General features: G+C 32.7%; 1 protein-coding gene across 4 annotated transcripts in view; it reads right to left on the bottom strand.

Annotated features, from left to right (window-relative positions):
- The window catches only part of EYS (eyes shut homolog), a 1,930,870-nt gene that overhangs the window by 1,909,667 nt on the left and 4,847 nt on the right, over positions 1 to 16,356 (bottom strand). For all 4 annotated transcript variants that reach the window (XM_030928560.1, XM_030928557.1, XM_030928558.1 and 1 more), the window contains one exon: positions 15,973 to 16,086. In XM_030928560.1, the coding sequence (XP_030784420.1) occupies positions 15,973 to 16,086 (114 nt within the window). The remainder of the gene's footprint in view (positions 1 to 15,972; positions 16,087 to 16,356) is intronic.

Raw genomic sequence — 16,356 nt, 5'->3', positions numbered from 1 at the left:
AAGCAATAGTTTAATAAATGCAATTGTTAACTTAGAGGAAGTAATAATGACCCCCATGGGGAATGGTACATGGTAGAATTCATAGCTTTCTATCATTCTATAGCAAGCTGCAGAAAGAGGAAAAAAGAATGTGCCATGTGGTAGACTATCAAAAATTGCTTCAGCAAAATTTCCAACCAAAATTGATCTTCCAGACCTTTCTCCACCCCTTTATCCTAAATGGGCTTCTATAAAATCCTCAGAAAATATAATATACAGAGAATGACAGTGTATGATTTCTGAGGATAAGTCATAAGAGTTAATACAGCTCACTGTTTCTATTGAAGCTTATTGTGGAATTCAGTACCATGTATAAGGAAGCCAATGCCATGTAGAAAGTTGGTATGTAAGTCTTCTAACAGATGGCATCAGCTAACATCTAAGCCAATGGCTGGCATCAACTTCCAGATTTGTGAGGAAGCAATCTTTAGATAATTCTAGTACCCAGTCTTTGCAATACCCACCCCAATGACAATGATCAGAGCAAAATCAAAATAAAATTGCTGATTTACAAAAATAAGTGTTGTTATTGATTTAAACTACTTAATTTAGGGTTAGTTTATTACACAGAAATAGATGACCAGTAAAAACTTTGAGTAGTGAAGATGAAAGAGCACTAAGAACTAAAAGTGCTGAAAGAACTAGATGTGAACAACAGAGAGGGAAAAGTTAAGAAAGAAATGAGAGCTGCTGAGAATGTCAAAACCAGAGAGACTTGCATTTTGGCTGAGGATAAGAAGAACATAGATCAAAGACATAGAGAAAAAAATGCTTGTGCAATATAGACTAAAATCCCAGAATTTCAGCTCTTGATAAAAGTCAGATTTTTTTCAGACAAAAGTGTTTTATCAGCATTCAAAATAAATTTACTGAGAAAATTATAGTGTCTCTTTTGGGAAAAGTAACCACTTCCTAGTCCAACTGTCTATACACACACACACACACACACACACACACACACACACACACACACACATATAGTACTTAATGGTTATTGTATTTATTTTCTCATAGTTAAAATCATTAAACACCATCTTTGTATGAAAACATTGTATAGAGTTCAAAACACTAAAAATATACAAGTAGTTCTTGGTTTTGGGTCATAAAAACAAACTATATTAGGTGAGATAAAAGAACTACTGCTTTTCATTTATTCAATAATAGTTTTATTGAATTTTTCTAGCACTGGTCTTTATATATACCCAGTGGAACAATGAGTTTATTAACAATATTTCAAAATTTTAAAATAAACTGAAAATTCAAAATTATAGGATAAATTTACACATAATGCTATACTAATGAAATTTTGTGTGGTCAAGGATATCTATTTGAAAATAATTTTATATTTAGTTAATGACAAGTAGCCAGATAATTACTTTTCTATGAAAATATTCTGAAAAGTATAAGAAGGCACCATTTTAAAATTAACATCTGAGATTTAATCAGAAAGTCGTTGGTCAATAACTATTTTAAATTAACTGAAATAAAAATCATCTGACATACGTTGTTTACCTTACCTAAAGTATATACTCATTTTATTAATTTTTATACCCCCTGACAGACACACACACAGAGAGAGAGAGAGAGAGAGAGAGAAAGAGAGACATAGAACTTTTCCCAGCTTTCTCTTCATGGAGTAATTAAATTTATTCCATTTTTAAAATCTTAGACTCAGAAAATAATAAATAAGGAATATTACAGAACTGATTACATGATTTCAGTAAGCCAAAAGTGATGTTCACTCTGTATTTCTCACTATCTCAATGATATTCTTCATTATACAAGTATAACACCTGTTAAGAGCAATTATTTAAATAAAATTTTGTCAGGGAGAAAATATGAGGATTACTCTCTTAACTTGCCAAAAAAAGGCATGATTAAATTGGAGAAATCAGTTTTTTGCGACCCTGTGCCTGAAGTGAAACCTTGGGTCCTAAACGACAAATGGTGGGTTCATCTGCCATGATGCATGATATTCGTTTTATCAAATAGAATAAACTCCGTTAAAGATGTTCCATAAAAGTTATTTCAAGTATACCCTGCCATCAGAGTTGGTCTACCAGAGATAGACTAACAAATACCAATAAAACAAAATCTAATGCATCAAAGACAGAAAAAGAAATTACATTTTTTCCCCAAATTTACAAAATTGATTGCTCATCAAGATATTTATATGTACATCTTAATTTAATTCACTATCTCAGAATATTTTTAAATTTGCTTTTAAGCTTGATGGAAAATTCCCCTGAAATGTGAAATATATTTGAGTTCAAAATGTATTAATCATGTCCAAATCTTTATCTTGAATCAGGAAACATTCATTTCTTACAAGTCATTTCTAAAATTGCTTTTTATTTTAATTTATTTTATTTTATTTTATTTTATTTTATTTTATTTATTTATTTATTTTTTGAGACAAAGTCTCACTGTGTCGCCAGGCTGAAGTGCAGTGGTGCGATCTCGGCTCACTGCAACCTCCACCTACCAGGATCAAGTGATTCTCCTGCCTCACTCTCCTGAGTAGCTGGGAACATAGGGACGTGCCACCAGGCCCAGTTAATTTTTATATTTTTAGTAGAGACGGGGTTTTACCATGTTGGCCAGGATGGTCTCGATCTCTTGACCTTGTGATCCACCTGCCTTGGTCTCCCAAAGTGCTGGGATTACAGGCATGAGCCACAGTGCCCAACCTAAAATTGCTTTTAAACCTATACAATAAGAATTTGATTGGGTTATTAAAGTAAGCCTGAACATGATGTAGTAGGTTGTAAAAATTTAGAATTTTTATTCACACGAATCAAATCAACATTCTAAGAAATCCAGTATGATATCTATTGAAAAGATGATGACACTTTAATAATTATGGTATTGTGCTTTTATAGCCAGCTTCTGAAACTGTAATATCACTATCACAGACAAGATACAATAATAAGGTTACCCACAGAGAAAAGGTAAAATGCCTTGTAAATTTAACTTTCTAGATTTTCATTTTCAAGTTTTTGTACTAAATAAAAGTTGAAGCCATATGTTCAGAAATGTTCCTGTATCTAAAAAATAAGCTTATGGCATTTCCTCATAAAACACATGTCTAAGTCCCAAGATGGAATAATTAGAGAGATGTTTCTACATGGAGTTCTATAAATTGTCACACCTGTTTAGTTGAACAAAGAATGAAAATATGCAGACTTTAACAGAATTCAAGAACTCATTAAAAGACTTGCACTTTACCAGCAGAAATTACTTAATATAGGAAAAACGTCAGTCATTTTTCAGGCAGCCATCAAGTGATTTTTAAATCACTAAAAATGACAAATTAGAAGTGGAAAATTATCACAATTATATAAGGAGTATTACTGCGATGTATAGAACATCTGTCACCAGTGATAGCCAATTCAACATTCTACAAGGGGAGCCAATTGATGCATTCAATACTACAAGACTAAAAGCAGTTATTACATTTTTTTTCACTTTTAAAACAAAGAAAGCAATCATGTAATTTTCAGTTAGTATAAAAATTAAATACACTCTGAGTCAAAAATAAGCAGGTATCACATTTTCCATATGGCCATTTGTAGCAAATCATACATTTCATTTTTGAGAAACGATATATTTTTCAATCTTTTTTTCTCTGTGTTAATAAAACATGGAGAGAAAGCTGTGATTCTTTTTGTTCTACACACGGCAGTAAGAATGTACAATACTCAAATATAACTCTGTGATTTCAGACTAAAAAAATTATGTCATACCTATTTTCAAATATGTCTGTCATAAGAGAATGATAATACTTTGAACTTCTTTTAAGATTAAGAACATCCCCAAATCTTGTACTCTCCTCATTTTCAAACATTTATTCAATACCTTATATGTGCTAGAAAACAGGGCCGTAAATTTGAATCGATCATATGCTTTGCTGTCAAGAACTTTGCAAATCAGTAGGAGGAGTAAAGGAAGTGGATATTTGCAGAAGTGAAGGAGAAGAAGAGAGATTTTATTCTAGAGAAGATATAAAATATGAGTGACAGCAGAGAAAACATGAGTGTATATGTCTTGTTCATAATACAATCACTAAGACTAGTTGATTAGAGCAAATGATTGGTTAAGAAAATATTGAAAAATGCTTATAAAAGTAGATAGACATAAATTACATAAACACCTGAATGCCATAAAAAGGATACTGAATTCGACTGTATTCACAAAATGGTGGAAAAAAATTGACTGAGAAGTTGTTATGCCAAACAATAACAAAAGTAGCAAAAGCTAAAGTTAATTAAATGCTTACCAAGTATTTTACATGAATTGGTTCATTTAGTCTTAAGAAAAGCACATGAAAAATGCTACTTAATTCTCTTTCCCCTTAAATTCACCCTCTTGACAGTGCTCCATTTACTGGTTTCCTCATTTATATTAGTGAATTTCATTTTTAAACAATTACCAAATTATAGTGAAGTCAGGACCACTTTACAAGAAATTGATCTTTATGACTAATTATACATAATTGATTTTAGTTAAATGTCCCAAATTACTGTTTCTACTTGAAAGGGCCTGTTTAGAATCACTGAAGAATTGCTTGTTTCACTGAAAACACAGAAAAGTTCTGAAAATTAAAAAGAAAAAGAGAGAGAGAAAGCCACATTGAAATTTGCTATTCTGTTGGTGGCATAGCTTTTTTCAGATGAACTCTGTCACTGAAAACTACAAAAATTATGTATAAAAACACACGGAAATCTGCACAAAGTCCTTTAAGAATGAACAAAACCAGGCAAAAATAGAATGCATGAGTAAACTCAAACATTTATCCAAAGAAATCACCTAATCTGAAGAACAGTGAGAGGACCACAAATGGCTGAACTAAAATGAACAGAGTCTCAGTGACCAGTAGGAGAATTTTGAGTCTACCATATATGTAACTGTACAAGGAAAGGAAAGAGATATTTTGGCAAATAACTCCTTGGCATATATTTGGCAAATATTAAAAAGGTTGAATTAAAATTCTGGTAGAAGTTTTAAAATAAATTGACAAGTGGATTCTAAGACTTATATGTATATGCAAAGGATCTAGAATAGTCAGAACAATCTCAATAAAGACTAAGAAACTGGAGGATTTGTTTTATAGAACCTCAAGTTTTGATATAAATACACACTAATCAAGAAACAGTAGTATTGGCTAAGGAAAGAAAAATAGACCAATAGAATAGAATAGAGATTACAGAACTAGACATATACACATATATGTTTAATTTATTTATGATAAGATGCCAAGCAAATCTATGGGTAAAAGAAAAGTGCCACATGGTGCTGAACTGTATTTCTATATATTAAAAAATCGAACCAACCTTCTATGAAATGCAAAAATTAACTGAGTGGATTATAAATCTAAACAGAAGGCTAAAACTGTAAGTCTTCTAGAAGAACACATTGGAGAAATTCTTTGGGATTTTGGAATATGCAAATGTTTCCTAAAGAAGGCAAAAAACATACAAAATGTGTTTTTAAATGATGAATTTATTTTATTAACATTGAAAACTTTTGCTCATCAAAGTACATGGAAAAAAAATTTTAAGTAGGCTGGATGCGGTGGTGGCTCCCGCCTGTAATCCTAGCACTTGGGGAGTCCAAGGCGGGTGGATCACGAGGTCAGGAGATTGAGACCATCCTAGCCAGCATGGTGAAATCCTGTCTCTACTAAAAATACAACAACAACAACAAAAATTAGTTGGGCCTGGTGGCACATGCCTGTAGTCCCAGCTACTTGGGAGGCTGAGGCAGGAGAATCGCTTGAAAGCAGGAGGCACAGGTTGAAGTGAGCTGAGATCATGCCACTGCACTCCAGCCTGGTGACAGAGCAAGAGTCCATCTCAAATTAATTAATTAATTGATTAAAAGGTAAGTCAGAGTCAGGAAAAAATTATTTGTATGATATGCATACATGACAAGTGACTTCTATCCAGGACATATACAGCTTTTCTACATATCACTAATAAAAAGACAACTTAAAAATGGCAGAGTGAATGAACCATAATGGCTTTCAATGACTACAGGATATTATGGGCCTTATATGAATATACACAGATAATACCACATTATTAAATATCTCGTTGACATTTTCATGAATAAACCAGAGAAGCAAAATATTATATTGGTTTAAGATCAAATCATTGGACTCAAATAATTCCATATTATATTTCTGCCATTTCCTCAAATGGTAAAATAGAGATGAGATTAACTATTTTATTTACTACTTTATGGACTTTCTGATAAAAAAAAGAAAGGTGCATATTAAATAGTAGTTAAAAATAACCAAAGGACATGAAATTAGTATACCGAAGGGATAGCTGAACCCCCATATTTATTATAGCATTATTCATAATAGTCAATATATGGAATCCACCTAGATGTCCATCGAGAGATGCTTGGATAAAGAAAATGTGGTCTATATACACAATGATATGCTATTCGGTCATAAAAAGAATGGAATCCTGTCATTCCTGGCAACATGGATAAACCTATAGGATATTATATTAAGCGAAATAAGTCAGGCTCAGAAAGAGAAACACTGCGTGTTCTCACTCATAAGGGTGAACTAAATAAAATTTGAGCTCATGGAAGTAGTGAGTAAAATTGTGAGTATTAGATGCTGGGAAGGGTAGAGAAAAGGAGGATGGGGACAGTTTGGTTAATGGATACAAAATTATAGTTAGATAGAAGGAATGATTCATGGTGTTCTACAACACTGTAAGGTGAATGTGGTTAACCGTAATTTACTATATATTTTCAAAAAGCTAGAAGGGAGTATTCTGAATGTTCACAACACAAAGAAATGATAAATGTTTGAAGTGATGGATATATTAATTACTCTGATTTCATCCTTACATATTGTATAGATATATCAAAATATCACTGTATCCTATAAATGTAATTATTAAGTGTCAACCAAAAAAAGTCTAAAGGAAAAAATAAGTGTTCTATACATTGAACAATAAAAAGTAATTCAAATTGGTAGATATGTATATCTGTTTAATAACTTTAGCTAAATTATATGCTTTATTGAGCATTCAGGTCTTTTCATTTTATAATCAATTTACACTCTCATTTCTCAATACAAGCAATAAAGTTTCATTAGCATCTTGAGATCTCATAATTATCAGTAATTACTATTTATTAAGTTCTTAGTATACACAACCTTGTTGGTAGACACATAAACTATTTTGAGAAAATTTATAGTAGGATGGAGAACACTTGGAAATAATGTTTTGCCAATAAATCTATGGAGGATTCATCACAATGGAAGAAATTAATTGGAAGGTTCAGAGGAAGATTCAGTTCTTTATCTGGATGGAATATGGTAGCAAAGGAAATTGTTCATGTTAGTAATCGATACAGAGCCTCTGCTTTTAAATGTTGTGTTATTGTGGATTATACTGTGTTTGGAAAGAACAGTCACTATCAATGCTAGTAATTATCATAGTGACTAGAGAATCAAGAAGAAAAATGCTACAAAATGAAGTTTGACAATGTAAAACTAATAGCAACCCAGAACAAACTTATATAAACTCCTACCTATTCAATGCCTAAAAAATTATTTACATTATTAAATGTGTTAAACATTTGACATTAATTATCATTCCAAATTTTATAAATACTAAGCCTTAACATTGACTACACATGTATGCTTATCAGCTCATGTAACTCCATCATTTTTTAAAATTCCACTTATGAGAGCAAGGACTAGTTCAATTCTCTACATGGCAGGGGGTTATGTTAGAGATAGGGTTAAATTGACAGAGATTAATTTTCCAACCTCTATCAGAATTGAGTTTCAAAATAGGATTAAAGTTCAATTATTAATAATGAAAAAAGTTATATCTGATTTAGCTCCTGCCTGCTTTTCTTACAATGAATAAAATTCTATTCTTCATAAATTCTACCCACTGGTGAGGATTATGCAAATGGAGAAATATGTACTTTACATTGGAAAATGTTCTGTCTACCCTCTGATTTAAACTGCTAACTGAATGTCTTACACTATTCTCTACTAGTCAGGTTGGATCTCTTGTTATATGCCCAAAATGGTAGCTGAAGTTACCATCACTGAATGCCATTGCAAAACCTTTTTAACATCACTCATCTTGGGTTCAAACATCCCAACATCCTTACAAATCAACATTCCTATCTTGAAACTAAATTTGTTTATAGTAGCTTTAATTTAGTCAAACTAAAAACAGTTTATTTTCTGACAATCACCTGTTTCTATATCAAATTCACATCTGAAAATGTGTCATTATCTAATAATGTATAGCATAATAATTTTGGCATGTCCTTGCATTGATCAAAAATATACATTTAAAAATTTAGCAATAAATCTTATAGTTATAAAATTTGAATAAATCACTTTCTAATGGATGCATAAATCTTACATAATGTTTCAAATTTGGGATTACAATTAAGAATACATTTTCATGTGATTTTCTATTAGATTTTAATTCTTAATTTTACTTTTGTAATGTTTGAAATTGAAGTTTGACCTATGGCTAATGATTCTTATACTCTATTTCACAATATTGGAGATACCTGAAAAATCAAGAATTTGGTTTTCTAAGGGCTCTTTAGTTTTGAAATAGTATTGGAATACTCTACACCATACTTATTTGCAGTCTGGATGCATTAGATGTGGGTTATTAAACTGCTGTAGGTATGACAACTATAATATTCCAAATGATATGAATTCCAAAATTCTGTTTGGAATGAAATTCAAGAGAAATGAGAACTTGACATAAAGGCTAATTTTATAATAATCACTGGTTGATAAGGCATTAAAAATATTAATTTTCTGTAGTTTTACTATGGCTCATTGGAACATGATATTGATTATGAATCTAGTTTCATATATCCAGTAATATATATTAATATGCACAGTTGATCATGGTGGAAAAATATACATATACTGGTTTCTGAAGTTTTTAAGAAACCAATAATAAAATATAAGAAAATATGTATGAAATATAGAGATAGATGGTGTATTAGTTTGTTTTCATGCTGTTGATGAAGACATACCTGAGAATGGGCAATTTGCAAAAGAAAGAGGTTTAATGGACCTACAGTTCCACGTGGCTGTGGAAGCCTCACAATTGTGGTGGAAGGCAAGGAGAAGCAAGTCACATCTTACATGGATGACAGCAAGCAAAGACGGAGAGCTTGCGCAGGGGAACTCGTTTTTTTAAAACCATCGGATCTCATGAGACTTATTCACTATCATGAGAACAGCACGGGAAAGACGTGCCCCCATGATTCAATTACTTCCTACCAGATCCCTCCCATAACACGTGGGAATTCAAGATGGGGGCACAGTTAAGCCATAACTAATGGATAGACATAGACATATTTTATACATCTTTTAAATGTGATGCTTCCTATACACTTTTGGCACAGTGTGTAGATCTCAAAATGTTGCAAAAAACAAAACAAAAACAAAAACAAAAGAAACAAAAACCTACTATAGTTACCAAACCTTCACAGGGTAATCATTCTAGTTTGCACAGGATAGCACCAGTTTATGCTCATGGGGTAGAAGATAGCATATTGCTGAAGTATCTCGGATCTCTACAAATATTAAAATGCCATTTGTCCTGGATGTTTTAACCAAGTGCTATTATTTATGGTTGCACTAAAACAAATAGGGATGGGTTTGATAAATCACCACTTGGTATTTTATATTCTGCCACTTCTTTTCCAAGAGTGTGAGATATAGAGTTATATAAAAGCAGAAAATTATTTTTCACATGAGGATAATATGGTAATATAACCAGTGATATCCCACCTCTCTTTTGCAATGCTTTCCAGACGCAAATTTTATTGTATCAATCATTCAAAGACAGCTTGTAGGACTCTGAAGACCCAAGCAGACAAAAGTAGGTAATTCCTCCTTATTTCAGTTGGTATGCTGAGAAGGTTACTAATAATGCTACTCTTCCAGCACAATGCTTCTGGACTGCCAGTGAGCTTGGTCAGTAGGAACCACAGGAAATTATGAGTTATGTCTATGTTATATATGAGAGGAAAATTGAGGATACTAGTTTTGTCATAGGGTTTATAGATAATTGCCTGTATTTTATTGCTATAGAGGTTTGGTCAATTATTGTATGGTAAAAACAGTGGTAACTATAGCTGTAAGATGAATAAGACCTTCCACCTACTTTTGTAAAGAAAGTTTTATTGATATAGTGAAATTCACAGTTATGTTTGTCTGTGGCTGCAGTTCATGCTTCAATAGCAGAGTTGAATCACTATGATAGAGACCATATGGCTCAAGAAGTCTAAAATATTTACTATCTAACCCTTTACAGAAAAATTTGCCAGCCCTTGTTATAAATCTACAACTATTTACATATTTTACTATGCACTGATGAGCATTTCTTATTCTACAATTAATACTTACTTTTTAATAAAATTAAGCTTCAAATTTGTTTCCCTAGAAAATTGATGATGAATATGTAGTTGCCCCTAGATTGTGTCATTATTAATGATCCACTGTAGGTTATTAGTGACATTACTGACTGTACAGAAACCAGAATGTATACATTAGTTGAGTAATCATAAGCATCTACTTTTTAAAATGTTAGTAAATATTTTAGAAGACTGTCTTCTGATGATGATTTAGGGGCATAAGCAGAAGGTCTTCTTACAGATCACTCTGTGAAGCACGGCTTTTCATTTAGATCAAATGACTGTCCCAAAATTATTTTTCTCATTTTTTATTGCAGGTTCCTGTGTGCATGCAAAAAGTAAAGTGATAGTTGTCAAAGTGTCAGCTCAGCTAGTAGATAATTTCATTTACAGTTAAAAAATGCCAGCTTGAGCTGGGCGTGGTGGCTCATCCTGTAATTTCACCACTTTGGGAGGCCAAGGCAAGTGGATAACTTGAGGCCTAAAGTTCAAGATCAGCCTGGCCAACATGGCAAAATCCTGTCACTACTAAAAATACAAAATTAGCCGGCTGTGGTGGCATGCGCCTATAATTCCAGCTACTTGGGAGCCTAAGGCAGGAGACTCACTGGAGCTTGGGAGGCGGAGGTTGCAGTGAGCCGAGATTCACCACTGCACTCCAACCTCGGTGAAACAGTGAGACTCTGTCTGAAAATAAATAAATAAATAAATAAATAATTTTTTTTAAAAAATGAGAACTATATTAATAAAAGCAGAAACTTCAAATTGATAATCAGTTAATTCCAATAACGGTTTGCTTTTTCCCTCCAATTCATTACATTAAAATAAAGTTTTGCAAGTTTATTCTGTCAAAGGCAAGACATCTGACAGCATTGGTAGTGCTACTGGGAATTTGTGAATTCTGCAAGACATATTCAAAACTAAAGATATTGGTTCCTGTGGTGAAATTTTAAATACACATTTTGTTAAGTATGTGGCATAATACATTTTTTTGATCAAATATAGAAAAGTATGGAGCAGAAAATATAGGAAATGTATTGTAGTTCACACATAGTTCATATTTTGTTACAAATCGGTCATGATATTCACACAACTAAAATAAAAACTGTAATTGCAAAATTCACAAATAATTTTAAATACTCAGAGTAACAGAACTAATTTGTCATGACAAAACTACTATTGAAAAAAGTGTAACATGGCATAATGTGCTTTTTTCTTGCTTCTTTTCATCAACATTCAAATTTTAGAAATGTTTAAGTCTCCAAAGAATGACTTTGAAAATGAATCTAAGGGTGCAGAGAAGCTTTGACATTTTAGTAATAGAATGCTCTACATTTAGCTGCATCTTGCTCAAATCAGTTTCAAAAATTTAGTTAAACAGTTAAAATAATTTAAGTACCAAAGAAATCAGTTTTTGAACATTACAGTGAGTTGCACTTTTTAAATAAAACACTGAAGTTTATTTCTCCATGACTCAAGAAAGACATTTAGCAAATTTAATAAGATTTCAAAAGTATACAAGATTTTAAATATTATAACAGTGCTTTGGATAGGTGGATTTGTGGGAAGCATTTGAGGGGGGCTCCTAAATTTCAAGGATAAACTTACATACTAGAGCATAATGGAAATAAATTGAGAGGGTTGACAACTTTGCAGCATCTAAATTTAGCCAAACATTCTAAAGAATAATAAATAGAAATCATTTACTTCATGATTATCTTGGAAAATGTTATCCAACAAACTGATTTTGAATAAGTAAAATATAGAACTCTTTAAAAATATTTCATCCTTGAGGAGGTCCTTCACATCCCTTGCAAGTTGGATTCCTAGATATTTTATTCTCTTAGTAGCAAATGTGAATGAGAGTTCACTCATGATTTGGCTGTTTGTCTGTTATTGGTGTATAGGAATGCTTGTGATTTTTGCAAATGGATTTTGTTTTCTGAGATTTTGCTGAAGTTGCTTATCAGCTTAAGGAGATTTTGGGCTAAGTTGATGGGGTTTTCTAAATATACAATCATGTCATCTGCAAACTGAGACAATTTGACTTCCTTTATTCCTGTTTGTATATCCTTTATTTCTTTTTCTTGCCTGACTGCCCTGGCCAGGACTTCCAACACTATGCTGAATAGGAGTGGTGAGAGAGGATATCCCTGTCTTGTGCCAGTTTTCAAAGGGAATGCTTCTAGTTTTTGCCCATTCAGTATGATATTGACTGTGGGTTTGTCATAAATAGCTCTTATTATTTTGAGATGTTCCATCGATACCTAGATTATTGCGAGTTTTTAGCATGAAAGGCTGTTGAATTTTGTCAAAGGCCTTTTCTGCATCTATTGAGATAATCATGTGGTTTTTGTCGTTGGTTCTGTTTACGTGATGGATGACGTTTATTGATCTGCATATGTTGAACCAGCCTTGCATCTCAGGTATGAAGCTGACTTGATCGTGGTAGACAAGCTTTTTGATGTCCGCTTTGCCAATATTTTATTGAAGATTTTCACATTAATGTTCATCAGGGATACTGATGTTGTGTCTCTGTCAGACTTTGGTATCAGGATGATGCTGGCCTCATAAAATGAGTTAGGGAAGACTCCCTCTTTTTGTATTGATTGGAATAGTTTCAGAAGGAGTGGTACCAGCTCCTCTTTGTATCTCTGGTAGAATTCGGCTGTGAATCCATCTGGTCCTGGACTTTTTTTGGTTGGTAGACTGTTAATTATTGCCTCAATTTCAGAACCTGTTATTGGTCTATTCAGAGATTCAACTTCTTCCTGGTTTAGTCTTGGGAGAGTGTATGTGTCCAGGAATTTATCCATTTCTTCTATATTTTCCAGTTTATTTGCATGGAGATGTTTATAGTATTCTCTGACAGTAGTTTGCATTTCTGTGAGATCGGTGGTAATACCCCCTTTATCATTTTTTATTTCATCTATTTAATTCTTCTCTCTTTTCTTCTTTAGTAATCTGTTTAGCGTTCTATCAATTTTGTTGATCTTCTCAAAAAAAAAAAAAAAACAGCTCCTGAATTCATTGATTTTTTGAAGGGATTTTTGTGTCTCTATCTCCTTCAGTTCTCCTCTGATCTTAGTTATTTTTTGCCTTCTGCTAGCTTTTGAACGTGTTTGCTCTTGCTCCTCTAGTTCTTTTAACTGTGATGTTAGGGTGTCGATTTTAGATCTTTCCTGGTTTCTCTTATGGCCATTTAGTGCTATAAATTTCCCTCTACACACTGCTTTAAATGTGTCCCAGCGATTCTGGTACGCTGTGTCTTTGTTCTTACTGGTTTCAAAGAACATCTTTATTTCTGCCTTCATTTTGTGAAGGAACTCTTCAAGGAGAACTAAAACCACTGCTCAAGGAAATAAGAGAGGACACAAACAAATGGAGAAACATTCCATGCTCATGGATAGGAAGAATCAATATCATGAAAATGGCCTTACTGCCCAAAGTATAGATTCAATGTTATCCCCATCGAGCTACCACTGACTTTCTTCACAGAATTAGAAAAATCTACTATAAACTTCATATGGAACCAAAATAGAGCCCACATAGCCAGGACAATCCTGGGCAAGAAGAATAAAGCTGGAGGCATCAAGCTACCTAACTTCAAATTTTACTACAAGGCTCCAGTAACCAGAACAGTATAGTACTAGTACCAAGACAGATATACAGACCAATGGAACAGAATAGAGTCCTCAGAAATAACACTGCACATCTATCACCATCTGATCTTCATCAAACCTGACGCAAACAAGCAATGGGGAAAAGATTCCCTATTTTATAAATGGTATTGGAAAAACTGGCTAGCCACATGCTGAAAACTGAAACTGAACCCCTTCCTTACTTCTTACACAAAAATCAACTCAAGATGGATCAAAGACTTAAACATAAGACCTAGGATCATAAAAATCCTAGAAGAAAACCTGGGCAAAAACCTAGAAGAATACCATTCAGGCATAGGCACAGGCAAAGACCTCATGTCTAAAACACCAAAAGCAATGACAAAAAAGCCAGAATTGACAAATGGAAACTAACTAAACTAAAGAGCTTCTGCACAGCAAACAAAATTGTCATCAGAGTGAACAGGCAACCTAGAGAATGGGAGAAAAATTTTGCAATGTATTCATCTCACAAAGGGCTAATATCCAAAATCTATAAATAACTTACAAATTTACAAGAAAAAAGCAAGCAACCCCATCAAGAAATGAGCAAAGGATATGAATAGACACTTCTCAAAAGAATACATTTATGCAGCCAACAGACATATGAAAACATGCTCATCATCACTGGTCATTAGATAAATGTAAATCAAAACCACAACGAGATACCATCTTATGCCATTTAGAATGGTGATCATTAAAAAGTCAGGAAACAACAGATGCTAGAGAGGTTGTGGAAAAATAGGAATGCTTTTACACTGTTTGTGGGAGTGTAAATTAGTTCAACCATTGTGGAAGACAGTGTGGTGATTCCTCAAGGATGCAGAACTAGAAATACCATTTGATCCAGCAATCCCATTACTGGGCATATACCCACAGGATTATAAAGTATCCTATGATAAAGATACATGCACATGAACGTTTATTGCAGTACAATTCATAATAGCAAAGACTTGGAACCAACCCAAATGTCCATCAATGATAGACTGGATTAAGAAAATGTGGCACATATACACCATGGAATGCTATTCAGTCATAAAAAAAAAGGACGATTTTATGTCCTTTGCAGGGACATGGATGAAGCTGGAAACCATCAATCTCAGCAAACTATCTCAAGATCAGAAAACCAAATGCTGGATGTTCTCAGTCATAAGTGAGAGGTGAACAATGAGAACACATGGACACAGGGAGGGGAACATCACACACTGGGGCCTGTCAGGGGTCGGGGGTTAGGGGAGGGATTACATTAGGAGAAATACCTAATATAGGTGATGGGTTGATGGATGAGCAAACTACCATGGCACATGCATACCTATGTAACAAAATTGCACATCCTTCACATGTAACCCAGAACTTAAAGTATAATTTAAAAATATATATATTTTATCTGTATATTGTATATCAAAAAGAAATTTAATAATATCTTCCTTTAGCAAACACTTTTTTAGAAATTAACAGAAACCTCAACATGTGTTCAGTGAAAATGTCCATAATCTAAAATTTCATGGTTAAGAAGTGCCAAATAAGGACATGAACAATTTCAAATTCATTGGTCATAAATGCAAGTTTAAAGAAAGATGTAAGTGATTTTATGGTGAAAAGCATATGAACTGTTGGTCAAATTCTTCTTATGCTATAAAAAATTTAGCAGCAGTATGATTTAATTGTATTAGCCAAATTGATTTATTAAACTTTACCATAAAAGTATTCAGTATATATAACTTCTAAAATTGTATGTTTCAAAAATAAAGGAAATATTTCACATTTAATTTGAAATACATAGACAAAATTAAAGTTATTTGTGTATATGTATGTATATATATGCATTTTTTACCTGAAAATTGTTCATCACATTCACAAATGAAACTATTTGAAGTAATATTGCTGCAGTTTCCATGGAAACAGACATGTGGTTGACACTGGCCAATTATTTCTGAGCAATTCTTTCCTATAACAATGAAAAAAAGTTTTTTTACATTGCATATCAATATCATAACCATCAATTTTCCCTCAATTCTTTAATAATGAAAATATCAAATTCTGATAAATGCAATTTCAGTTATGAAACCATGTTACGATGATGCATTTAAATTGAAATAAAAATTAATTTTGGCACTTTACATAAGTTTTTTATCTTCTGACCCCAGACTATAATATCCAAATATTTTTTTCTGGCTAGTGGTATTTGAGCTTTATTTTATTTATGTAATATTTTAAA

This window comes from Rhinopithecus roxellana, chromosome 4 (genome assembly GCF_007565055.1).
Source record: "Rhinopithecus roxellana isolate Shanxi Qingling chromosome 4, ASM756505v1, whole genome shotgun sequence".
NCBI classification, from domain to species: Eukaryota; Metazoa; Chordata; class Mammalia; order Primates; family Cercopithecidae; genus Rhinopithecus; species Rhinopithecus roxellana.
Note: the sequence above shows the minus strand (reverse complement) of the source record. Positions and strands in the feature narration are given on the sequence as shown.